A 27,970-nucleotide genomic window follows, 5' to 3' on the forward strand; every position below is an offset into this window, starting at 1 on the left:
CCAACAAGTTGTGGTCAGAGTCCACGTCTGCTCCTGGGAAAGTTTTGCAATCCAACACCTGGTTTCTGAATCTCTGCCTAATCATAATGAAGTCTATTTGATACCTTCCAGTGTCTCCAGGTCTCGTCCACGTATACAGCCGTCGTTTGTGGTGTTTGAACCAAGTATTGGCAAGGACTAAATTATGATCAGTGCAGAATTCAACCAGCCGACTTCCTCTTTCGTTCCTTTGTCCCAATCCAAATCCTCCTACTGTACGACCTTCTCTTCCTTGGCCTACCACTGCATTCCAGTCTCCCATCACAATTAGATTCTCGTCACCTTTTACATATTGTATTAAATCTTCTATCTCCTCATATATTCTTTCAATTTCTTCATCATCCGCTGAACTAGTAGGCATATAGACCTGCACTATTGTGGTGGGCATTGGTTTGGTGTCTATCTTGACGACAATAATTCTTTCACTATGCTGGTCGTAGTGGCTTACCCGCTGCCCTATTTTCTTATTCATTATTAAACCAACTCCTGCATTTCCCCTGTTTGATTTCGTGTTGATAATTCTGTAGTCGCCTGACCAAAAATCCTGTTCTTCCTGCCAACATACTTCACTTATACCAACTACATCTAACTTTAGCCTATCCATCTCCCTTTTCAGATTCTCTAACCTACCACAACGATTCAAACTTCTAACATTCCACGCTCCGACTCGCAGAATGTCAGTATCCATCTTCCTGATGATCGCCCCCTCTCGTGTAGTCCCCACCTGGAGATCCAAATGGGGGACTAGTTTACCTCCGGAATATTTTACCCGGGAGGAAGCCATCATCAGTACATCATTCATACAGAGAGAGCTGCATGTCCTCGGGAGGTAGTTACGGCTGTAGTTTCCCGTTGCTTTCAGCCGTGTAGCAGTATCAACACAGCTAAGTTATGTTGAGTATTATTACAAGGCCGTATCAGTCAATCATCTAGGCTGCCGCCCTTGCAACTACCGAAAGGCTGCTACCCCCCTTTCGATGAACCATTCGTTAGTCTGGTCTCTCAACAGATACCCATCCGATATGGTTGCACCTGCGGCTCGGCTATCTGCATCATTGGGACACGCAAGCCTCCCCACCACGGCAAGGTCACATGGTTCGCAGAGGAAAATAAAATTCCGGCGGAGCGGCAATTACGAACTGTAGAGAAGTTTTTGGACAGAGCACCTGCAATGTGGTTCAGGGCCTTCTTATACACATTCGAGGATTTCATGGGATTCCGACAGGTGTTTTTGCAAAATTTCTGGAGTATCCAAGAAGAGGAAGATCTTAGGTTGGAGTTGTATTCTAGACGTTATTCAACATCGTCCCCAACTACATATTCAGAGTATTTCGTAGCCCAATTTCATAAGATGCGGGAATTAGACAATCCGGTCAGTGAGACAGAACTCATTAGCGCTATCGGGAAGCAGTTGCCATTTGAGGTCCAGCGGATGATGATTGCGTCGAATATTCAGACGGCAGTACAAGCGGAAGCTCTGTTGGGTCAATTAAATCAGACCACGTATCACTCTAACCAGAGGCAACCCAGGCCTAGAGAGCAACAAATAAATAACGTCGAGAGGCAGACGGAAACTAGAACCATCAGTACTAGAAGTCAAGGAACGAGTACCGATCCAGAACCCAAGAGGATGTATGATCCAGGATGGAGACCCCGACAATGGAATCACCGAGGAGGATTTGCGGAAAGCAACCGGCAAATGAATCGTGATAAATTCCGAGGAGAAAGGGGATACCGTGGATATCAAGGGGGCAGGAGCGAAACTCAGCCATACCACGGAAGAAATCAGAATAACCGGAGGCCTTACACGGAGGAATCCCGTAGAGATATGGAGGATCGGCACCAAGAAACTCAGCAGTACCTCGCTGAATTAAATAAGAGGAAATGGAAGGATGCCATCCAGAATCGAAGCTGTGAAGAGGAAGTTGGCGGCGCAGAAAGCTTGCCAATGCAACAGGCAAGGAATGACGGTGGAAATTTTAACCCGAATGCACCTACGTTCAACTCAGAATGAGTGCTTGGGGCGAAAAGAAAAAACCGTCAATTTTTAAACGATAATTGGACCATCGCGGAAGTCGATACATGGATAGTGACTTCCGATGAATTGATCAATGGCCCTGAAACCCGGAGTTGTAAAGAAGTGAAGCGCTTACCAGTGATTTACACGAGGATTAGCCACTTAAGAGTACGCTCACTCATTGACACTGGAGCGAGCGTATCAGTCGTTTCGCAAATCCTGATAAACGAATTATAATCAAATGTAAATATTCCTATCATTCCGGTTTCTAACCTCAAAATTCGTGGTATAATCCCAGATAAATCCGTGGTGTGCAAACATCCGGCCTTGTTGGATATAGAAATCGGTCAATCCACTTTCGCACATTCCTTCATCATCATGAATAACATAAATTATAACCTGATCATAGGGGCTGACTTCATGACTGAATACCACGCTGTAATCTACCTGGGAGATAACTCCGTCAAATTTAGGCACGAGGAAGGTGTTGAGGATACCATTATGAATCCAGAGATAGAAAGGGAAGAAGGTGAAGAAGTCTGGAACACCAAAGTCGTTAAAGAAAATCCGGTAGGGAAACCCTTAAGCCCTATGAAGGAAATGGATTTGATGTGATGCCAGATGATCAAAAATTATTTGCCGCAGATTTGCAAGAACAAGATGGAAGTTGTGAAAGGGCCATTGCAGCTAAGGTTAACAAAGCAATTATTGATCCAAATGAGAAGAAAATCTTAAGCGAAATCCTAGAGAAACATCGGGATATGTTCGGCACAAAACCGGGAAAAATTCAAAATTTTACCTATGAATTAATTGTAAATGACTGGTCTCCATACAAGAAAAAGGTTTATCCAATTGCTGAGAAATTTTATCCGCAAGTTAGAGAAGCCATTAGGGATATGGAAGAGTGGGTTAATTTCAAAATCACCAACGCCATTTTAAAACCCACTGGTAGTGGTCAAGAAACCTGACGGTTCCGTGCGCATTTGTTTAGATGCGCGGGCCATAAATGAGAGATTGGTTCCGGAGTATGAACAAGCTCCGGCAATCAAAGAAATCTTGAAGAAATTCAGAAGTATGTAATATTTTTCAACTTTCGATCTGACAGCATCTTTTCACCACATATTGTTGGAGGAAAAGTCCAAATTATTGACTGGGTTTTTATTTGACCAGCAAACTTACGTTTTTAATCGGCACCCGTTCGGTATTAAAAAAGCAGGATCAGTACTTATCCGAGCACTCGACAGGACTCTGAGTCCGAAGGTCAAAGAAGCAACTATAAGATATTTGGACGACATCTTGGTAGCCACGGAGACGCTTTCAGAACACCTGGAAAACATCAATGAAGTTCTCTCGGATTTAGGAAAGCATAACTTTAAGGTCAACTTACCGAAATCGCATTCCTGTCAGAAAGAAGTCTTGTTTTTGGGTCACCTCGTAGATGGAGAGGGTGTGCGGCCAAACCCGTTGAAAATTGAGGCGATTAGGATGTTTCCAAAGCCTACGAAGATCAAACATGTTTGGCAATTTCTCGGAATATGTCAGTACTTTGCCGACCATTGTCCGGATTATACTACAGTCAGCGCACCGTTGCAAGATCTCCTTAGAAAGAATAATCGCTGGAAGTGGGACCAGTCATGTGAAGAAGCCTTTGCGAAAACCAAACAGCGATTATTACAAAATGTAAAACTAGGATATCCCGATTTCAACATCAAGTTCATTATTCAAACGGACGCCTCTACCATAGGCATAGGAGCTGTGCTACTCCAGGAAGATCCTAATGACTCGAGTAGGAAAACGTATATCCCGTTCATGAGCCGGAAATTACGGAAACATGAAGTGAAGTATACCATCACTGAATTAGAGATGTTGTCCATAGTCAGCGCTTTGCAATACTGGAAGAAGATTGCGTACGGTTTTCAGGTTGTAATTCGCACCGATCATAAAGCGCTGACATTTATAACGAAAACTAACATGGCAAGCGAAAGGGTCAGCCGTTGGGCTTTATTCGTTCAACAGTTCGATTTGACCGTTGAACATTGCCCCGGGAAGCTAAATATTTTGGCGGACACATTGAGCCGAAATCCAAAGCCGTAGGAGGTCATGATTTACCGGATCGAGTTGATTGAGGAAGACCAAGAAGTCTTAGAAAGTCTTAGGGAGATAGGGCAAAACAAAAGAGAGATGGTTTCGACAACATGATGGTTGATTTCTTCACTAAGAAATTGCCACCCGATAGTCCAGAGTTCGCGAGGGCGAACAAATTGTCGGCTAATTACCACTACCTAAATGGAATCCTACACAAGTTTGTGGATGATGATCACACGAAACTTCGGATCGTAGTACCGTCAGAGATGCAAGTGCCGTTAGTAAACCATGTACATCGTGTCATTGGACATGGAGGTATTGGGAAGGTCTTGGCAACTCTTCAGGAGACTTTCATGTGGGCCAAAATGAATCAAACGGTTCGAGATGTATTACAGACTTGTGATATTTGTCAGAGGATAAAACCGAACCCGTACCTACTCAAGCAATCTCCACGCCCTTTGCTACCCACAGAGCCACGGGAAACCTTCGCAATGGACCTATATGGGCTGTTACCAAAAGCCCGCAGGTGAAACCAGTTCATTCTCGTCAGTTTAGACATATTTTCAAAATTTGCAGCACTGTATCCACTGCAGAAAGCTAATTCCAAAACCGTTTTGAGAGGAATAACGTCACACATAATTCCGAGAATGGGGAAGCCCAAGTTCATCCTTACTGATGATGGCAGTCAGTTCACTTCCGCTGTATTTGCGAATTAGTTGCAACAGCTAGACATTAAACACGTGCTAAGTTCGATTCGCCATCCCGAATCAAACCCTTCAGAAAGGATTATGAGAGAGATCGCTAAATTCTGCCGAATATATTGCCGAGAAGCACACTGGCGTTGGATTGACGTGGTGCCTATCATAGCCGAGTGCATTAACACCACGATCCACGAAGCGAAGGGTCAGATTCCTAAAGTGATACATTTCAATAGATATCCGACCAGGCCATGGCATGATGCGGTTGCATGTCCCACAGACCCCCGGGATTCAAACGAAATCTGTGTCAGGAAAACGCAAGAGCATTTGGTAGCACAAGCCGAGCGCAGATTAAGGAGACTCAGGAATAAGCGATTCCACCGTCCACTGAGAGTTGGCGAGCTGGTTCTAGTTAAGAAACCTGCAGTTTCTAATCCTGAATGCAAGGTGTACCACAAGTTCTGCCAGTTATTTGTGGGGCGTTACAAGATCATACATACTTATGAGAATAATTCATATAAGGTCCAGAGCTTGGATGGTAGCACAGAAAACGTGTATAACGTCGCCAATTTAAAGCTGTACCATACACCGGCAGATCAGAGAGAGGCTGAGGATGCACGAAACGAGGCTGAGGACGACCAAGAAGAAGATGAGGACGAAGAAGAAGAAGACGGAAGAGAAGAAGAAGTTCAACTGATCCATAGGCAAATAGAAGCAAGACCATGCCCAGAATGCGGAGAGCCCGACAGCGATGTCCAAGATTTTGTTAACAGGATCCACCTGATTCAACGAGAGAATGAAGAATTGAGATTCAATAACCAGAATCCGCAGGACGAGATCAGTCACCATCGAAAAGGAATGAAAGCAGTAATCAAATCATGATGAAAGTATGATACGGATATAGCAAAAAAATCTCATGATTATCACAAGATTTTTTTTACCGAGCAACAGGAAAATGTACCTGGACGAGATAGGCCATAGTTTTCATGATTTAATTTTCATAAGATGAATGCAAATATACAGGAATATTAAACTGAATACAGTGTCAGTTTTGTGTGGACGGAAGGATTTCAACATATCGCGACAGTCCGTCGCCACAGTTAAGCTTGTCATTATGGGGAGAATGTTTCTTGGTCAGAAGCTAAGAGGATTAAATCTAGAGCTCACAACAACAGAAGTAATGACTACACGGAAGTGAAAGAATATTTATTTCTGAACAAGGGCGAGCCAGGTGTCTCACTGATATCGAGAATATGACGTACCAGTATTTTCCAACGCCTCGAGGCATTTTGTGTTGTCAAGTTGCAAGGAAGAAATTTTAAACTAACCGATGCGCTGTTGACCAATGGAAAAATTTATCATAGGCCCGCAGATAAACCAACATAAGAAAAACTCAGAGTGAACTCCAGTCAGCTTCTCCGATAACAATAATTAAATTATTCCAACCACATAATTGAATAGAGGGGATTTTTGTGATATCGTTGCCATGTTGATTAATTGTAATCATAATAAATTAAAGTAATGAATTCGTGGAAATGACCCACGCTATCTCGCCATTGGTCAAGAAGAGCACGCCATCGGGGACGCCGAGTTAGCGAGCGAAAAGTAGGACAGAAATCTAGTGATATTTCCATGATCAACGAACGATATGAGTTGAGAATACGACACATGAATGTGTATCGCCAGTTTATTAAGTGGGATAAAGAAGGAGATCCAAATCCACCTGCATATGCCGATTTAGGATAACCAACCCCCTCCCTATGAGATGACCGCCGATGACCTCGGCGGGAAACCATGTCGTCCATATAACCAGTAGTGGGACCTCACATCACCCAGTCGTTACCAGTCACCAGTTGTGACCAGTCGAGCTTCACATCAACCAGTCGTTTGAAATAATTTGTTACGCTGACACGGTGACTCTGTAATTCGGTACCAGAAAACTCATAGATTCTGTTAGAGTGTAAGTACGTTAGTAGTCATGAAGGTGAATACGAACAGTGATAATTATTCAGTATATCGAGTGTAAATTATCAGTATCACTGTATGTGAAATTAATACATTTCTCAACATTTCATGTGTTGGAATTTAAAGGATCGACAGGAACACCGATGATACTTTTTGAAGGCAGTGTTCAGAGCCTGAAAAAAATATTTCATGATAGATGGTGTAACAATTACTGTAGCAGGGAACTGTAGGAGCGAAGCGATTGCAAGACGGCATCGTATACTTCAGGAAGTGCGGATTGAAGAACGCAATACGCGCCGGTTCGAATGAAACGACACTTCGTCGTAATGTGTCACGACGTGTGGTTCGGGCTCAAGAAAGAATAATTGTGCAAATGTAATGGGTCTAGAGGCACCTATAAGTGTTCTTTTTCTTCTTGTATAAATTAATGTAAATTCTGTAAGTAAAGTATTAATCGTGGGTAGTCACCCAGAAGTATTTTATGGTGTTAAATTTATAAAGTGCGATATGATGGACGAGTAAAATACCATGGGGCCAGGAGGCTTATCATCCGCTACGAGACAATGGAATTCTACATAGGAATGAGTACACAATTTTAATATTTGGGGATGTTATCGCGACTAAACGGGGTTCAGTGTAAATTAATTATGGTTACTTAACATGGTCCGCCTCCCGAATCCATGATTTTAAATTTTTTTATTAGACAGATGAACTAATTTATATTAACGTAATAATGGGTTAGATTAATTAATTTGAGTATTTGTTTGTTGTAGATAATGTAAACATGGGGTATATTTCTTTCAATTAATGCATGCTGTTTGTAATACTTTGATTTAAGTTCATTTCTAGTGTTAAATTCCTTTTTGTGCTAACCCATTTATTTGATTTCAATCACTGCAGTGATTATTTGTATTTTAGTTAGGAATATTTTCTACCAGACAGCCAGATTATGAAAGTGCCAGAGTATGAAAAATTTGTGTTGCGTACGGAAGGTCATTACAATAATAATAATAATAATAATAATAATAATAATAATAATAATAATAATAATAATAATAATAATAATAATAATAATAATATTTTGTGCGGTTGCAAGTTAAAGTATAATAATAATAATGACAGTGCTTCGTGAGTTAGCCAGTGCAAATAATAATCAATGTGGAGATGACATGTAGCGTTAAAGACTTTAATTCGCGTAATCAGTTTGATTTTACGTAAATTTTTGATTTCACGTTTTTGGACTTTATCTTAACCATTAAAATTTGTTTAAAAGCGATAGAGGCACGTGAATTAGAATGGTCACGATATGTTAAAAGCCCAGAGTGGTTTGAGCCCATATTTAGAGTTGGAAGTCATGAGGGACCAATATCCGGCGTGAAATAAATTGAGCCGTATTGTTTGTAATGATGAAATAGATGAATCTCAAGGCCTAAGATGATATAAAATGCATATTCCGGTGTTATTAGTGGCAGAATCCACGCACCGAGGATTAATTTACGAATTAAATGTTTGAAGAGTTCCAATAAAAGGAAATGGACTTCAAATTGGAAGGAATAGTTTAGCAATCGCCGGCATTGGAGGTATTTGCCCAGCCGCGATGTGCCATAGGTTGTGAGATGTGTCTTGGGAGGACGTGTGTCCCCATATAAATTAACGGCAGTACGAAACTGAAGGTACGGTCCCGAATACAGTGTTGTCCCGACCGACATAAAGCAGATCTTGGTGGTTCATAACGGGATTTAACATATGTGAATAAATTCTAAGGAGTGGAAATTAAAATATCATCTTTCCATTTTAATGATAATAATAACAATAATAATATGAAGAGGAATAATAATAGGAAGGATTTATTCGATTAATTTGAGAACAATTATTGTGAGATCAATGTCAAATATTAATCCCATGATGAATAAGTGATGCGATAATGATAATCTGCACTGATGGAAATAATAATAATACTAATAATAATAATAATAATAATAATAATAATAATAATAATAATAATAATAATAATGAAAAGTTGAAGGAGCAGAAGATGAAGAACTTGCAATAGTATTTTGAGAATAATAATTTTGATGACGGAAAATTAAGAGATTTGTGGACGATGATTCATTGTAAAGATAATAATAATAATAATAATAATAATAATAATAATAATAATAATAATAATAATAATAATAATAATAATAACTGTACCGGGCGGTACACCTCCACGCCGCAAATTCAAACCTTGCGTCAGTTAAAACTCCTCTACAGGAGGAAGCCTGAACTTTAACTTCCATATTAATTCAACGATTTCTCAGAAGATGTCATTACTATAAATTTTGAAGTGTTCTGAACTATGTCAGTTTCGATTCATTTTTGTTTTACCTGTAGTAAGAAGTGTGGACATTCTCTTCTAGATGGCACTACTGAAGGACTACAATTATGCACCCTAGTGAGAAGTGAAAGAACTGTGTTTTTGGAGAAATTTCGGGTTCATAAGTTTGTTCTTTGTTAAATTTCTTTCAGTCATTGTTTAAGTTGGCAATGTTAACCCTTCCGCCAGTTTTGAATTTGACCAATAAGGAATTTCTGTAATTAATTTTCCACCAATAAGGTGTTTCTTCTTCGTTTGGTGTAGTAGTTTTTGCCATTATCCAATAAAAGACTTGTGGGCGGGTGTTCTCATTCCTGAAACGCCTCGAACTTTCCACGAAGGTATATAAACTGCTGATTTTCGGGTCTCCGCGCCACTTCAGTAATATCTACCATTGTGTAAAGTATGTAGCAGGGGGCGGGAAGCGCCTCTTTCTTCGGGCAGCAGTTCAACCACCAGGTAATGGCCTTTTAATAACTTCTTTTCTTGCTAGCTCAGCAGTTTAACTCTCGGGGCAGGTCCGAAGCCTTTTACCATGTAACTTTCCTTTAAAATGTAAAGACACTTGGTATCTATTCTATCTTTTTAAACTACAAATTGGGATAGAGAGTGCTTAACCCTCTCGAGCTCCCTCTCATATTGTTTTGAGGTGAACTTATTTTCACAACCGTTTCTTCCCTTCTGATGTAATGTAAATCGTTTTCTTAGATAAGTCACCTCTTTAGTATGGGATTAGCCCTTGCATTCGCGGCCTAGTGCCAAGTAGGTTTTAGTAAAGTATATTAGGAGTGCAGTTTCGCCTCCTCTCAAGTTGATATTTTGGAGGCCACGTAATGGTCCTGTTTCTTCACTGAATAGGCCTCAGTAGGTTGGGTATTTTTACCTCTGTGTTATTTGTGTTTGGAGGTCAACTTGAAAGTGGAGTTTGGTGTGGCCTTTGATAGGCTTAAACTTAAGAGTGGGTCGCTCTTTCTTAAAATTTGTTTCTGCGTGCCTCGAGGAGGCTTTACTCTGTAATTGGGAGCAAGAGCTCCTGGGCATAATTGGGGTCTTCTGCCCCTTTGTTGAATCTTGTATATCGTAAGGTTGGGCTTATAGCTCAAGAATTGTGTGTCTGGCTCTTGGAGCCCAAATCCTGTAACACTGTAACTGTACTCTCTCGATTTTTTGCTAGGCTACTGAGTACCTGTTATAATTGTTATTTATTGATCTTGAAAAGAAAATATAACCTTGTTAAATTTTATCTTAATTTTAATTTCGTATTTTGAGACCTGTTCGCCCCAGCACCTTCTTTCACCTCTGCACATCCACAATACTCCGTAATAATAATAATAATAATAATAATAATAATAATAATAATAATAATAATAATAATAATAATAATAATAATAATAATAATAATAATAATATTTTATTAGGAAACTGGTCATAAATTAATGCGGATAAATTACGAGGAAGAACGACCCTTCGTTTGAAACGTCGGCAAGGGTTGGCATATAATCATCCCAGATGACAAATGATAATAATCAAATATAGGATTATAATTGAAAATTAGGATAATAAATTAATTGATGGTAATCAAAGAATATAATAATGATCAGATAAAGAATGATAATGGTATTATTTAATAATCATAGGAGGATATGATAGGGACAGTCGTCATGTGTCGAACTGCTCAGAACCAGATGTTGGGTTTTCACGGGGGAGATTGTTAGCGGTAGATGCGAAGATAACCCACGGACGGCACATGTCTTCATTGTCAGAGCGTAGTAATGAACCTTTCCGTACGTCTTGTCATACTGACAAGTGTAAATATTGAAATAGGCTTTGAGTTAATGAACTCTACCTGGCGCGTTTGTGAATCTGGAAATAATAGGCTAGAGTTTGTCCGTACTATAAATTCCCATTTTTCGAGGTGATAACATTTTCACGGTGGGTGTCCGGCTCACCAGAATGTACATACCGGAAGTGTCTCATGTCCAAACGGAACGAGGAGATGACAGTAAAAAGTTACTGTCATGCCTTCGTCTCCGAAAGAAGATCTCCAGCAATGAAACGTCCACTCATACGGATGTGAATTCGACCCCCAGTAACCAATTGGGGCGAATTCACCAAATGTTTTACACTACCAGAGTAGTGAGGTAAATCCAAGTAGTATGTCATTTATTTTTCTGGATGGAAGTGTCCCAATGTAATAATTGTCATCATGTATAGTTTGCAAAATAAGTGAATAAAGTGCTCCTCATTGCAATTTCAATAGGAAACAGTTTCCATATCTTTTTATTGTAGTTAGTCCAGTATGCCCATGGAATTTAAGTTGTCACTTCCCAGTCCTATTGTGGAGTCAAAAATTTGTATCCATGAATGAGTCGTCCCCCATTACCTTAATTTGCATGCCCCGTTCATCCCTGTGTTCATTTGATGCGCCGATATATAATTAGATTTTCTTTATTAAATTTATTTTTTATCTTTTTCGAACTGATCACCCCTGAGATTAATGCTAGTCTGGGACTCAGGAAGTGAGCGGGTGCAATACACAGCTTTTACTTGACTATTGAAGTAACTGTAAAGTTAGGGGCAAAAGATCTTCTTAGGTCAATACCCTGAATAAATAGTATTTATGAAAAAAAAAACGGTATAGTTCTATTAAAATGTCTTGTATAAGTACAGTATCTGTTTAAAATTCAAGGATGTGCTGTGAAATCAACAGTATCCTAAATTTTGTTTTAAAAAATTAATAAAATATTAAATGTAGGTTAAGTTGTACAAAGATAAAGAATTGCAGTTTGTACATAGTATTAAAGTGACTATAAAAACAGGTTAAATTCAAAATATAGTCTCTTGTCTTGATAATAAAATACAGGTATACTTAGTAGATGTACTGGCAGCCTATTCTTCTTTACAAGACGTATATGTAATTTGGTGCTCCTCTGATAGTTGTCAAATGTTTTAAAGTGGGGAAGTAGTTGCCTCCAATTCTGCTGTGTGTGAAGTTAATAGAGTACCGGTACTGTCAATTGGAATATTGTCTGACCTGTAAATAAAAGATCGTATTTAGGTGTGTAGAGAAGATTCATGTGTGTGTCCGATTAATTCTGTATTCGGAAACTTACATACTCATTAGCTGTCCTTGGTTTGTCGCATACGTAATCATCCCGATGTGGAGCGTGTTATGACAGGCGATCTGTTGTTGTTGATAGTATTGGTGCAGGTTGGTAATGTAGGGGTGAAGTGGAGTGTGTTGGGGAAGTGGGAGGAGAGTAGAACTGGAAGAGGCTTCATTTGTGAAAGGGGTCGCTGGTCTTCTGTGTTGCGGGTGGAATATGTTTGAATTTTGTTTGCAAATAATGGGAACAAAAGTGTCAGTTAACACGTTTCTCTTTTCATTGATTTCATTTAGATTATGGAGAGGGTTCTTGAATTGGTCGATACCAATGTAGACGTTCTCTAAAATATTCAGCAGATGGCCCTTTTGTTCTTGTTTTAAAATCAATAAATCCTGTTCTATATTGGAGTAACTGTGGTTTAGGCTCTCGCTGAAAATCGCCTGTATTTTGTAGCATTGTAATGTTCGACACATCTCATATTAAAATTTCTTCTGGTCTGTCCCACATAAGAACAATTACACGTCTGACATATGAGTTTGCCAGTCCCTGCTATGAACGATGTGAAAATATCACTCATAGGGTCGGTTGGTGCATGCATTTCGGTGGGCTTGGCAGAAGGATATGTAATAGCAACTTCTAGTTAAGTGGGGAAAGCAGCAGGAAAACTACATCACTCCTCATTTCCCCAGTAAACCTCTTTAGTAATACCTGAGCCATCTATGACAGCTAATAGCTGAGGATCAAACCAGCCTTTGGGCTGAATACCAAACATACAACATTACTATTGCCACTATAAATGCAGGTAAGAAAAAAATATTCTTAACTTCAAAAAAAAAAAAAAAAATAGGAACATACCCAAAACGAAGTGATCTACCTCACCTTCTATCAAGTTTACAATCAAAGATTCCCGTTCGAATAGCAAAAGGTGCCACTTGATTACAGACAACTCGCCAGCTATAGTCATCCATCTGAGCATCATGCTGCTGTGAGTCTGCTGGCACAACCTGGACCAACCACACACTGTCCTTAGTGTCCTCAACTTCCTCGTAGAAGTGGAGCCTGCCCCTGAACCGAGAAGGGGTGGGAGGAGTAGGAAGTCTTTCATCTGAACTTTCACTGTTCTCGCTCAGTTCCTCCACCTCACTCTGAACAACCTGGGCTGCAACATAAAGAATTCAGAACAAAACATAAGGATATATCAAAAACAAATATTACAGTAAATAAAACCAGAAATATTTCTATAAACAGCAAATGGTATCACTTGATTACAAACAATCCATAAGCTTATTTGAATTTAGGAGGCCAACTTGCTATGCAGATCATTACAGAACTGTACAGTTTCTTCTATAAATGATTTGAGTTCCACCAAGAACAAATTGTGTTTAGGATAAAAATCGCACATAATGAGAGGAGCAAGCTCTTAAGGCAACGTGTCAATGTACAGAACACTCTGAACTAGCCCTCATTACTTCTCTCCCACAAGCACAAGCACAAACTGCAAATCTTCAATCATCAGAACTTAATCATTACAGACCACTGCTGATAAATTTTATACCTAATCATACAGTACAGGGCGATCAACATAAACCTTTACAATTTAAATCTCTCATAACTAGAGCTAGGAATTTTAGATGCTGTACCTTAAGAAATAATGTTTTTCTATTAAGATATTCAAATTAACTTGTCTTAAAAGGAAAATATGAAATAAACAATCTTAACTGTGTTTTGGTTGTACCTTTTTGCACCTTTCTCAATGCCAGCACCTTTTTACACCTTAACTCAATGTCAGCACCTTTTAGCACTCTCTCCCACCTAAAGTTTTTACTCCTTTGCTGCATTTTATTCCTATAAAATCCCAACAAAGGAAACCGAACGTCTGTTGCTTAAGCTAATTTTCTCCTGCTGACTTTCTTTTATACATGGACAAATCTACTTGCTGTAGGTTTTTGTTAGAATTTATGGTTTTCAGGGTGGTATCACATTACGTTTGCTTCAGCATAGTCATCATCATCACCATCATCACCTGGAGCAGTTTCCAACCACAGGCTGAGTCTACTGGCAACATTAGTCTCTCCATCGTTTTCTGTCCCTCCACCACTTCTGTCAATGTCATCCAGTTCACTCTCTTGCCTCTATTCTTTACACCTTTCAGCCATCTGTCCCTCGGTATTCCTCTAGGTCTCCTTCCCTTCAACTGCATTTCTAACATTTCATGGTATCCTCTCTTCTCCCATTCTCTTAACATATCCATACCACTGCAGCCTTGATTTTTCTATCTTTTCCCGTATGGGACCTCATTTACCATTTCCTAGACTCTCTCATTTCGTATTCTGTCCATTCTTGTTAAACATACTCAACACCTTTGAAACTTCATTTCCACTGCTTGTATTCTACTTTTATCCCTGTCCTTCATCTCCCACATTTGTGATCTATACGTCAAAATTGGCACAAAGTAAGTCTTGTAGATAATTCCTTTACATCTCTGTGGTACATCCCTGTTCCATATCAATCCTCCCACGCTCTTAAAGAATCCATTTGCACACCGTCCTCTTTCATTGATTTTCATTCTGTTTTCTCCATTTTCTTCAATTACACTTCCCACCTATTTAAAGCTTTCAGCTCTTTTCAACTGTTCCCCTCCTAATGTCATGCCATTATACACTCGATTCTTGTTTCGTGTCGTTACCAGCACTTCACTCTTTTGAGCTGAGAACTTCATAAGATGACAACTTCCTCCCCTACATTTAGCTGTTCCTGCATTTCACTCTCACTGTTTCCCCATATTAGTAGATCATCTGCAAACAACACTGCTTTCATTCTTCTCTCCCCCATGGTCTGTGCTACCTTCTGTATTATATCATCCAATAATAATAATAATAATAATAATAATAATAATAATAATAATAATAATAATAATAATAATAATAATAATTGTACCGGGCGGTACACCTCTACACCGTTTATTTAAAAGTTGCGCCAGTTGAAACTCCTCTTCTGGAGGAAGGTTGAACTTTATCTACTCTATTAATTCTCTACCTTCTCAGAAGATGTCACCACGTGGAAAATTTTGAGTTTTTGAACTGTGTCACTTTTGATGTGTTTTTGTTTAGCTTGAAGTAAGAAGTGTGAACTTTCTCTTCTAGAGGACACTACTGAAGATCAACAATAGTGCAACCTAGTGCGGAGTCAAAGAACTATTTTGTTGAAGAAATTTTTATTTCAAATGTTTGTTCTTTGCTAAATTTCTTTCTGTTATTGTTTAAGTTGGCTGTATACCCCTCTCTTTCCCCTTGTTTTGCATGTAGCCAATCCCGAATTTCTTAAATTAATTTCTATCCAATCAGATGTATCTTCCCCCAACTTGAATCGATTGCGGGGTCCTAGCCAATAAAATAATTGTGGGCGGGTGTTTTCATTCCCCTAACGCCTAGAACCTTCCACGAGAGGTTATAAACTGCTGATTTTTGGGTCTCCGGGCCACTTCTGTTCCATCTTTCAGTGTATTAAGTACATCGCAGGAGGCGGGTAGCGCCTCTTTCTTCTGCAGCGGTCAACAATAAGGTAATGGCCGATTAATAAATTTTTTTTCTTTTCTTGCTCAGCAGTTTAACTCTCGGGGCGGGTGCGAAGCGTTCTACCATGTAACCTTTTCCTAAAATGTAACTACTCTTTTCTTCGATTCTCTTGTAAAGCTACATTCTGGGATAGAGAGTGCTAACCCTCTCGAGCTCCCACTCATATTGTTTTGAGGTGAACTTATTTTTCTCAACCTATTCTTCGATAATGTAAAACAAATTGTTCTTTTCTAAGTCACCTCTGTAGTATGGGATTAGCCCTTGCATCAGTGGCCTAAGAGCCAAAGGAGGTCTTAAAATCAAAGTGTATTAGGAGTGCAAGCTCGCCTCCTCCCAAATTGTTTTAGAGGTCATTTAATTAACCTGCTTTTCATTTAATAGACCTCAGTAGATTGGGTATTTTACCCCTGTGTTTATGTCCGTTGACGGACAACTTGAAGGTGGAGTTTGGTGTGGCCTGGGAAAGGCTTAAATGAAAGAGCGAGTGGCTCTTTTGGAAACGGAGTGTTGTGTGCCTCGAGGAGGCTTTACTGTGTAATTTGGAGCAAGTGCTCCAGGGTTTGATTGGGGTCTTCTGCCCCTTTGTTAAAATTTGTATATCGGAAAGTTGGGCTAGTTGCTCAAAAATTGTGAACTCAGGGCTCGAAGCCCAAACTCTGTAACCCCTGCAATTGTACATTTCAAATTGTGTTTCGGCTACTAACTACCTGTTCTTTGTTATTACTTAATATTGAAAAGAAAATATAACCTTGTTAAATTTTACGTTAACTTTGATTCCGTAGTTTGAGACCCATTCACGCCCGCACCTTCTTACACCTCTACCTACCATCAAAACGCGGTAACAATAATAATAATAATAATAATAATAATAATAATAATAATAATAATAATAATAATAATAAAATCATAGATGCCATCAGGAGAAAACGTCTGACTTTCTATGGACACCTACACAGAATGGATCCTAATAGATTATCCCATAAGATCTTCAAGGTTGCTAACAAAGGCAAAGCTACTGGATTCCCCTGGACCAAACAAGTGGACAAAGATCTTGCAGAGCTTAATATTAATCAAGCCGCCATTACTGACAGAAATGCATACCGTTTAATGGTCAAAACTAAACCTTTCCTAACATCCCTTACATCACTTAGCCACAAAGGAGCCGGGAATTGGTCAGAGGAGCGCAGAAAAGAATTCAGCGAGAAAATGAAGGAATACTGGGCCAACAGGAAGGCTCAAGAGGCCACTAAGAACACAATCCAGTATGCTAAAAGGGGCAGACGACGACAAAAACACAGCTCGAACACAAGCACCATGGTCCACAGATGGCCTAAACGCAAAGAAAATAATAATAATAATAATAATAATAATAATAATAATAACCATCGTATGGCCTCGGCTACCGTGTGCAGACATTTCAATTTGACGCCAACTGGGTGGGTGTTCGTCAATTTCAACGTTTTATTTTACTGTAGGCCGACTAGATGGCAGACCGAGTAAACCAAAACTCTCTTAGGCATCTATGGCTGAGATTTAATTAATTTTGTCAGGTAAACACCAAGTATGTCACCAGAGATCTTTTACATGCCGACATCATATGACATGGAGTGTCAAATGGACTTTTTTCTGCCCTTCCAAAACCCAACTACCTCTGCTGGGTTTGAACCAGCTATCTTGGGATCTAGAGGCCGACACTCTACCAGTAATCCACAGAGGCAGCTAACACTATAAATAGTAGAGGTAAGAGGGCACTTCCTTGCTTTACACCATTTGTTAAGTTAAAACATCCAGTTCTTTCGGTTCCGACTTCAACACAGCTTTTGCTTCCATCATACATATTTTTCATCCTTGTCACTATCTGTTCATTTACTGCTTTTACTCTCATAGCTTCCCAGATCTTGTTTCTACGGACATTGTCATATGCCTTCTCTATATCCATGAACGCCATCACCAAATCTTCCCCGTACTCATAGTGCCACTCTTGTAGCTGCCTCACTGTGAATATGAGGGCAATGGCTTTTCTAAAGCCATACCGTTCTTCTCTGAAATCATTTTCCACTGACTTTCTTAATCGCTTTTCCAGTACTGTTTCATATATCTTGGCACAGTGATACATCAGGGTTATACCACAGTAGTTCTGACATTTTCTTCTATCTCCTTTCTTAAAGATTGGTACTATTATACCCTTCTTCTAATCTTCCGGTACTTTTCCCTCATTCCACACTACCCACACAGAGGTGCCAACTTTGAAGTGGATTATCAGTAATCACCCTCTGTCCCCCGAGAAAAATTTTGAATCAAGTCCAAAGCATGCTCCTTCCTTCTTGATAATGACACCCCTTTTGCCCTTCTCTCTAGCAATCTATCCGAAAGTATATCATATTACACAATAACATTTGTACGCAACCTGTTGGTTATGTGATAAAACATTCCTTGTAGCTTGTTTTTCACGCAGCAGCTGGTTTTCAGTGTAGTTTTTCTTGAAGCATCCTTCCGACTGTGATGACATTTTCGTTTTCTGAACCATAAGCGATACCAGTGCAGATGTGCTAATGTAGGCCTCACTTCTTTCTCAATCTTCCTGTCAACTGTCAGTTACACTTAACACAGCAAATACAACATTACTGAAGAATTTGTAGTGGAGAAGAGCAGCGCCTGAGCTCCTTCATTCACAATGAATTTTACAACGCTTATGGGTAGCAAAAGGAAGTCACGATCGAATGAGTATCGTTGCCAACTCACAAGTATTGAAATAAAGACTATTTAGGAGAAAGGCTGGAAAAGACTGAACATTTTTTCCTTTTCTTTTGTTTCCGTCGAAAATTATTTTTTTGTGATGTCAGCTTTTCCGTAATAATTTCCCATTTGACCGTAACTCCGTAATCGTGAGGTGAAATCTGTAATAATTACAGACAATCCATAATAGTTGACACCTCTACCCACATCATCCTCTATAGTCACTACGTACCCGCTTCCACTGCAGCTCTTTTCATCTCCACACTTAACTCATCCACTCCTGGTGCTTTTCCAATTTTCATCCTCTTCACAGCTTCCTCCACTTCTGCCCATGTTAAATCCTCCATTTTCTCCTCACACCTGCTATCAATTTCCATTATATGATCTTCACTTAATCCAATCACAGTCAGGAGGTCCTCAAAGTATTCCTTCCAGATTAGTTTAATTTCCTCCTTTTTATCCTCTAATCTGTCCACTTCACTCTGCCTACTCATCCTTTTATTTTTCACCATTCCGTACAATACTTTCCAAATGCCTTTGTTATCTTCCTCCATCATCTGTGTCCACTTCTCCTCTCTTCTGTAACTACCTCTTTTTTTTTTTTTTTTTTTTTTTTTTTTTTTTTTTGCTAGGGGCTTTACGTCGCACCGACACAGATAGGTCTTATGGCGACGATGGGATAGGAAAGGCCTAGGAGTTGGAAGGAATCGGCCGTGGCCTTAATTAAGGTACAGCCCCAGCATTTGCCTGGTGTGAAAATGGGAAACCACGGAAAACCATTTTCAGGGCTGCCGATAGTGGGATTCGAACCTACTATCTCCCGGATGCAAGCTCACAGCCGCGTGCCTCTACGCGCACGGCCAACTCGTCCGGTAACTACCTTTTTAGCTTCTACCCATTTGTTCATATAGTCTTCTCTCATCTCTAGTGTTTTTTTTGTTGGAAACAAGCCCGAAAGGTCTTGTTTTTCTTCCCTACTGCTTCTTTCACTCTGTCATTCCACCATGATGATTCTTTCCATTTCTTCCTTCTGCAGGTCCTTCTACATGTTGTTTCTGCAGCTTTTAACAAAGTACTTTTGAATCCCATTCCTCCTTTCCTGTCCTTGGTTTGTTTGTTGGTAATTTCTTCCTTATTAGTTCTTGACACTCTTCCTTGGTTTCCTTTTATTTCAGTTTCCATACTTTTATTTTCCTTTCCTGGTCTTCTGTATTTTTTTCTTTTATTCTTTCAGTATAAGGATAAATTGACATTTTCAATACAATATATCAAGTACATGATATTACATAAGTCTTGGGACTAGTTTCAGCCACTTAGTGGCCATCTTCATCCAAATAAAATTAAACAAATTATGTGATAACTAAAACATATTATGTATACCAAACAAAGACAATGTTGCAGGAATAATTATAACATTAAATTACATATAATAACAAAATTTATGGTTATGATCATATTGTCATGATATGTCTTAAAAGTTCACTTAGGACTTCAGACAAAGAAGTAAATCTCTAATGTCTAATGGAGAACAAGCTCTGACGTGCTGGAGGAAGCAGGCATGCCATGTAACGAAGGAGTAGGTAAGGAACAAGCACTGACTTGCTGGAGGAAGCAGACAATGAAATCAAAGGAGTAGGTAGGGAGAGGAGGGGAAGTGAAGGAGGGGAGCAGCAGGAGGGGAGAAGGAGAGAAGGGATGTATAAGGTGGGGCTGAAGGATGTGGATAGATAGACTGCTGCTGAGAGGGAAATTTAAAGAGATTATAAAGAAATGATTTTTATCTGAGACATGATTACTAAAAACAGGAATTAAAAGGTCAAATAAAATGTTTGATTTTTCTGAATTTTCATTTAGATTGAAGTTAGGATTGAAAAACTGTTCCAGATGGATAAAACAATTTTCTGTAATATTGAGCAGGGGGCCTTTCTTAATAACTTCGAGAATTTTCATGTCATGTCTGATATTAGTGAACGTATGGTTAGTATCACCCATGTGCTGTCCCATGGCCGAAAATCTGTTATATTTCTTTACAAGATGCTTTACGTCGCACCGACTCAGATAGGTCTTCGGCGACGACGGAATAGGAAAGGGCTAGGAGTGGGAAGGAAGCAGCCGTGGCCTTAATTACGGTACAGCCCCAGCATCTGCCTGGTGTGAAAATGGGAAACCATGGAAAACCATCTTCAGGGCTGCCGACAGTGGGGTTCAAACCCGCTATCTCCCAAATACTGGATACTGGCCGCACTTAAGCGACAGCTATTGAGCTCAGTCTGTTATATTTCAGGGCGTTAACATGCTCTAAGTATCTTGTATGGAAGCTCCTACCTGTTTAACAGACATAAGTTGCATTATTATTATTATTATTATTATTATTATTATTATTATTATTATTATTACTAGAGCCCGGAGGTTATGCAATTATTTTTGCTAAAAATAGGCAGTACTGTAATTAAAATAGGCATTTATTAGAAGTGAAAGCAAAGAGGAATCTCACTCATTATTAATGAAAAATATGTATTTTAAATACTCATTCATTTCTTTATTATCAATTTATCACATAATTAGCGTACTTACTCTTACTTTCCTTCGTTACAAGCAACAACAACGTGCTTTTTCAAAGTATCAACTGTCATAGACAGACGCTTGTCAGAAAGAATGTTTTTCATCATGGAAAAGGAACGTTCTACTTCCACTGAAGTGATTGGCGCAAATTTGAAACAAGCTATTTCGGAAGGACACATGCCAGTTAAAACAGAATTTTCACCTTTCAGAACATCAGGAATGTTCTTCATTTTTTCAATGTCCACATTATCACTCAGAACATGTTTACAATTTTCACTAACACTGCTTCCTTTTCCTCCTGGTGCTTGCAGCAGTTGATTTACTGCATCTTCGAAGATCGCTATAGATGATACCAACGATTCATCTCTTTTCTCCAACTCCAAGATTGCTTCCGGTATCACACTATAATGTGCTGTTATAAATGCCAGATCATTGCTGAGCTCTTCAAGGTCCAACAACTTTTTTACCTCGCGAATTGAAACAACTTCGTCTACTGATACGGCATGAAGTACCTCACGTATCTTGTCCAAATTGTTGCTGTAATATATGACTGCCGAGATCCAGGTTCCCCATCTCGTGAGAACTGGCTGTGGAGGTAAAGGGAGCTCTGGTGCCACGTCCTTGAAAACCTGAATTCTGGAGGGTGATTTTAGGAAGGTTTTCTTGGTATTCGAATCTAACTTATCCGCGTGAGGATACAAACTTCTTATCTCTTCAGCGATTCTGTGCAGTCCATGGGCTAGACATGTGAGGTGGAGCATTTTAGGAAAGAGAACTTTCAAGGCTGTAGCTGTTTTTTTCATGTAAGGTGCTGCATCTGTGACAAAAAGTAGGACATCATCATGCCGTATTCCATCCGGCCAGAGTAACATTAATGAATTTGTGAACAACTGTGCCACTGTGGAACCATTTGTTCCCTCCATCTCTTCTGTCGTCAAAAGAAATACTGATGATAGGTCAGTTCGCTTTGCTTCCATAGTTCCAATGATGACGTTGGCCGTGTAACGTCCCACTGCTTCCGTAGTTTCATCAATGGAGATCCAGATCTTTTCTGCAACTCTACTTTGAATCCTCTGCAGGGTCTCTTTAAAGGAGATATTCAAATACGTTTTTCTTAATGTGGATTCTGATGGAACTTCTTCTTTAGTGTACTTCTGCAGAAACGTCCTGAGGGACTGATTTTCCAGTTTCCAGAACAGAATTCCGGAGTCCAAGAAAGCTTTACATAAATCCAGGGAAAATTGAGATTGCCAGCTGGATGTTGTAACTGCTGTTGATATTAAATTGATCTGGAATGCACGTTTAAGTTACTGACTAAATTACTATGCAAGAGGCTTACAAACATAATAGACCTGAAATTACCTGAGGAACAGTTCGGTTTCAGGAAAAATAGAAGCACAATCCAAGCCATTACCTGCCTACTCAACGACATACAGACTACCTCTTCAAATCCAGGACGAAAACTACATGCAATATTTATAGGTTACATGAAAGCTTTCAATTCAATCAGTCGGAAATTAATAATAGAGAAACTACAGCAACTGGTTGGTAGAGGGAACTATCTATTGCGAATTATTCAAAACATACTTCACGACAACTGCATAATCATCAGTGACGATATAAATATCTCACGACCAATTAATCAAACAAACGGGGTACTCCAAGGAGATCCACTGAGCCCTCTGCTCTTCATTGCAGCAACAGCTGACGTAGTTCAAGCAATATCATCAGAAAAGGTACGTCTATATATCTATGCAGATGATATTTATGTTATTAATTTTGGTGTGTTCTAAATGATCCAGATAGATTTCAGCTAGGATGCCTGATGCTGGCGACCCCATGGCTAGCCCATTCAGCTGATAAATGGTTTTGTCAAATGTGATATAACTGTTATTCAAAACCATTTTCAGAATAGAGATGAAATCTTGAATTTCTCAGACCACTGTATTTATTTAAATTGTTGTGAATAATGGGACAAATTTTTGAAATCGGGATGTCTGGGTACATGTTAATAATATCGAAGGAACAGAGAGAATAGTTGGGTTGAATAGTAACATGATTTAGTTTTTCAACCAATTCATTACTCTTCTTAATGGAATTACCAGATAAGAAAATGGTTGGATGAACTGTGAAATTTTATATAAAGGACTGGGTCTGTAATTAATGATGGGTCAGATAGGAACATCAGTTTTATGTATTTTGGGAAGTGCTTTGACACGTGGCAGGCCTGGATTCATATTAAATAAATTATTTCTTTCTTTGTCAGTTAATAGATATGATGCATTTTTTTTAGTGTTTGTTCATGTTGATTCTAAATTTTTAGTGTAGGGTCTTTTTTGATTATAGAAAATGAGCTGTCTGTGAAGAATTGTTTAGTTTTTTTTCTATGTAATCTGACTTATTCATAATAACAGTGGAGTTGCCTTTATCGGCTTTTGTTATGATAAGATCATTGTCAGGGATTTTCTTCTTAAAATCTAATATTTGTTTTTGTGATGTGAGTTTAGTTTGGCATATATTATTACTATTGGCATTGATTATAGGGATGGAAGGGTTTCTGTCAGATATAGAGTTGAAGATGATATTCAGTTTATTTTCAGCTTCAAATCTCATTTCTTCTTGCTTATTTTCCGGCATATTACTAATGGCTAACTCGGCTTCCACCGTAGTGGTGCTGACGCCATTGAGAAGGTTGGAGGAGGGCCAGTTGTGTTTCGGACCCTTGCTCAATATGGATGTCTCAGTATCATTTAATGTCACTTTAGAGAGATTGATAACAGGGGAGTGAAACTGAGCAAGACTGTCAGAGGGAGTGTGTGTTCTTTTGGCAGGAATTGTAGTGGATTCTTTTTGGAATTTTAACTTTTTCTCTAGAATCTGATGTTTTTCTGATAATTTGGATTGTACTCTATAATCGACATAAGACTGAAAAAAAATATTCCAATGAGCATAAGAAAGAAGGTTAGTTATCTTGAGAGGAGTCTCACATAATCTGTTATTAAGAAAATATTTCTTCTTATATAAGAATCTAATATCATCTTGAAGTATCTAAGAAGTCAAGAATAGGTAAGATAAGAGAGTGCACAAGTTATATTTTACGGCGTACTGGCAAAGTATTTGCATAGCATTTCAATGAATAGAGGGATTAGTTATCTTTCTTGCAGGTGCTCATTCGATGTTCAGTTCAATTTCTTGTTCATTAGGCTACAATACCTAAATGTGGTAGGGAGAAACATCACTAAGTCATGATGCATCCAGGAAAGACACAGGCCCACCTTATGACCCCCCCAACAGTTACTGTTAGTTACTGGTTAGCTGATGGTTTACCAGAAAGCACTAGTAGTGACAGGGTTAGGTTAGAGTCTGGTTAGGTCATGCGACCTTAATACTTTATTATCGTCAACATCAAAATTACTGATATGGAGGATTAGGTTACAGTTTGTAACAAAATAAATGATAGCAGCTGTTACATTATGGTCTAACAGAAAGCACTGTTAGTGACAGGTTAAAGTTTGAGAAGGTTCCACAGTGATCTTAATACTGTCAGTGTCAAAATTACTGATACGATGGTCAAGTTACCATTTGTGACAAAATTATTGATACCGAATGATACGGATACTGTACGTGACAAAAGGAAGTCTCAAAACACACAGATAGGTATTATGGCGAAGATTGGATAGTGGGGTTCAAACCCACTATCTCCCGGATGCAAGCTCACAGCTGCGCGCACCTAACCGCATGGCCAACTCGCCTGGTAACACACCAATCATGACTGCCATTGCAGTATTGACCAATTTATCTCTTCTTATCTTAACTGACTTCCTTCTACTAAGCTCAATGGGACGGGGTGGTTATAGGCAAAGTTGAAAAGGCCAACGTATACCCACCAGCTAAACTTATAAAACAGTTCAGCATATATTTGATCTCCCTGCCCCTCACTTACACAGCAGGGGATGATTTACGATGGTAGTGGATTTTACAACGGAAGTTCCCATCCCTCAACAGAAATCCTCACAGCTATGTTGCCAATACACCTTTTATTACAATAGATGTTAGTCTATCTTTTCAGCTCAAGATAATTCGCAGGTGCTTTGTTCGCTGGATAAAAGTCTTGTAATATTTACTTCATTAATTAATATTATTAAGTGTATTGTTTTTCAGTTAGCTTCATGCAGCGATGTGGAGGCTAGGCGAATCAAACCTGGAAATTAATGTACCAGAAAATACTGAATAGAATCTACCAGTGCACGCAAACGATCCTCAGCCAAGCACCAGTAGCAGTGATACTCGACCGAGTAGCAGTTTTTCTGTGCTTGCGAGTGATACTCAACCGAGTAGCAATAGTAGTATGCGAAGAAAAGAAAGGTGACTAAAATTTTAAGTAATCAAAGTCAACAGCCAGTATGTAACACATACAAATACATTACAAAGAACGGCACAGGCAAGGGTTATATTTTGGAGACAGCTACAATTTTGAAACTTGACAGGATAACTTAACTATTAAGAAAATCATACAAAGAGGTCCTACAACTCCAAAAGAGTGTGGATATAATAGGGTTAAATTTTTTAAAAATCAATGATTTTTGCTGTAACTTGGTAAGACACGAGGTATATAAATTCTTTACTAAAGGTAAAAGTCAGGCTGAGTGGCTCAGATGATTAAGGTGCTGGCTTTCTGACCCCAGCTTGGCAGGTTCGATCCTGGCTCAGTTCGGTGGTATTTGAAAGTGCTGAAATATGTCAGCCTTGTGTCAGCAGATTTACTGACATGTAAAAGACCTCCTGTAGGACTAAATTTCGGCAGCTCAGCGTCTCCAAAAAAACGTAAAATAGTTAGTGGGACAAGGCCAATATTATTATTATTATTATTATTATTATTATTATTACTTATACTAACGGTAAGTCACCAACTGTACAGGAACTGTTAAAACATCTGAAAAGTGTGTGTGGCTTTCCTTGTGAAAAAACTACTCTACAATGGCTGTTAATAAAACATGGTTTTATTTTCACATTCTGAGAAAAAGAAAAAACAGACTAGTACGTGGTCATTAAAATTATTTTCTAATAGCCTATAATGAAAGGGACAGGGAGTTACTTGCAGATGACATTCAGGTGTGGGGAGCAAATGGAGAGGAAGTACAAGGTCAACTGGACATGTAGAGTGAGTACCGTTACACTGGTAATTATGTAATTGAAATAAGCCTGGAGAAAAGTCCCATTAAGAAAATGGGACAAGACCTTGTAACAGTGGAAAATGTCAAGTACTTGGGAAGTGAATTGATGCAGATTGAAGGGCTTGCATGGATATAAATAAGAAGATAAAACAGGGAAATGCATCTAACTAAGAGTGTCAGGAACCTGATATGGAAGAAGAAAGTGTAGAGGAGATGCATAAGATCGGATTATTGATCCATACAGACAGATGCAGCAGAGACCTGAATGCTGACAAAAGACAGGAGAGTAAAATGCACGCCAGTGAGATGAAAGTTTCAAGTATGACAGGAAAGGACAGGATAAGAAATGAGGATGTCTGGAAGGAAATTGGAGTATTAAAGCTTTCTGACAGAATGGAGAAATATAAATTTACATGGTTTGGAAATCTTGAGAGGATGAATCAGGCATGGATAATGAAGGAAACAATGGAGGCTAAGACCAAAGGAAGAACAAGAAGTAGACCCAAACTAAGGCGATTAGACTCTATCAAGAACAGCATTTTAATAATAAGGAACCTGGATTGGAACACAGTTAAGAAGCAGCAATGGTAGTTGGACAGAGGAAAATGGAAAGCTGCCATTAATATCCCAACTTAGCTGGAGCTGGAGAAGAGAAACCGACAATGACGACGATGAGTGTATAATGAAAATGTAAGTATGAATCTAATTCTATAAACACTAAAATTATTTCAGACACTTCCCAAGAAATGACATGTAGATTATTTACCAGCACCACAGGCATTCTCATCGTTCCTTTAAGTTGAGTAACTCTTAACACAGATTGAGGAAATGCTAAATCACTAGGCCAGCAGATTAATTGTAGGGAAGAGCGGGAAGAGTATGGTAAAAATAACTCACTTTACAGATTGACAGACATTCACATCAGAATATATGTGGTCAAATAGACTTTGTCACTGAGATTGGTCCCAGCTGACAGTTTTAATATAGGCCTTACCACTATTTTCTACATATATGATATTAGGAAAAAAGATCTGAAATGAGTCTAGATACAATTTCAGATCCATAATTCCATACTAATGAAGTCCATGATTCATGTAAAATTACACCTGGGTACACAACGATCCCTTCACATAATATATATTATCTGTCTGGTGAAAGTATAGTACGCAAACCTTTTCTTGAGCCCTGAACTCCATAGTGCTGAGTGGGAACTTGGGCTCAAGAAAAGGTTCGCGTACTATATGCCAATGAGACTATGTACTGTACTTTGATGTATTATAACATTTCTAGCATTGATCTCATGTATACAACTTGTTCTTGCAACAAGATCTCATGCTGTACAAAATCAATGAATTTTACAGACCTGATGCTTCAACCAGCTGAGCAAGCTCCCTTTTCTCCACATAACCAGTGTAACTAACACCCCTGTTCTCTAGAAGTTGTTTCAACTGCCGAACACTGAGCAACAGTGGATCTACTATCTGTGTTGATGGTATTGCATTGTGGTACCATAACACCATATCCAACAAGCGAGAGACGAAAAACACAAGAAATAGGTATATTATAAGGAGCACAATTTGAATCCATAAAGATCTCATTTTCGTCCAGTGTCATATGTAAATGAAACGGGCGACCTTAGAAGTCCATGATACC

The 27,970-nt window shown here is 39.0% G+C and overlaps 1 protein-coding gene across 2 annotated transcripts in view; it reads right to left on the reverse strand.

Annotated features, from left to right (window-relative positions):
* The window catches only part of LOC136873799 (E3 ubiquitin-protein ligase RNF103), a 151,036-nt gene that overhangs the window by 68,428 nt on the left and 54,638 nt on the right, over positions 1-27,970 (reverse strand). For both annotated transcript variants that reach the window (XM_067147045.2, XM_067147044.2), the window contains exons 2-3: positions 27,681-27,969; positions 13,150-13,429 (exon numbers count right to left, since the gene is read on the reverse strand). In XM_067147045.2, coding sequence (XP_067003146.1) covers positions 13,150-13,429; positions 27,681-27,915 — 515 coding nt within the window. In that variant the 5' untranslated portion in view covers positions 27,916-27,969. The remainder of the gene's footprint in view (positions 1-13,149; positions 13,430-27,680; position 27,970) is intronic.

Source organism: Anabrus simplex, chromosome 5, assembly GCF_040414725.1.
Source record: "Anabrus simplex isolate iqAnaSimp1 chromosome 5, ASM4041472v1, whole genome shotgun sequence".
Lineage (NCBI taxonomy): Eukaryota > Metazoa > Arthropoda > Insecta > Orthoptera > Tettigoniidae > Anabrus > Anabrus simplex.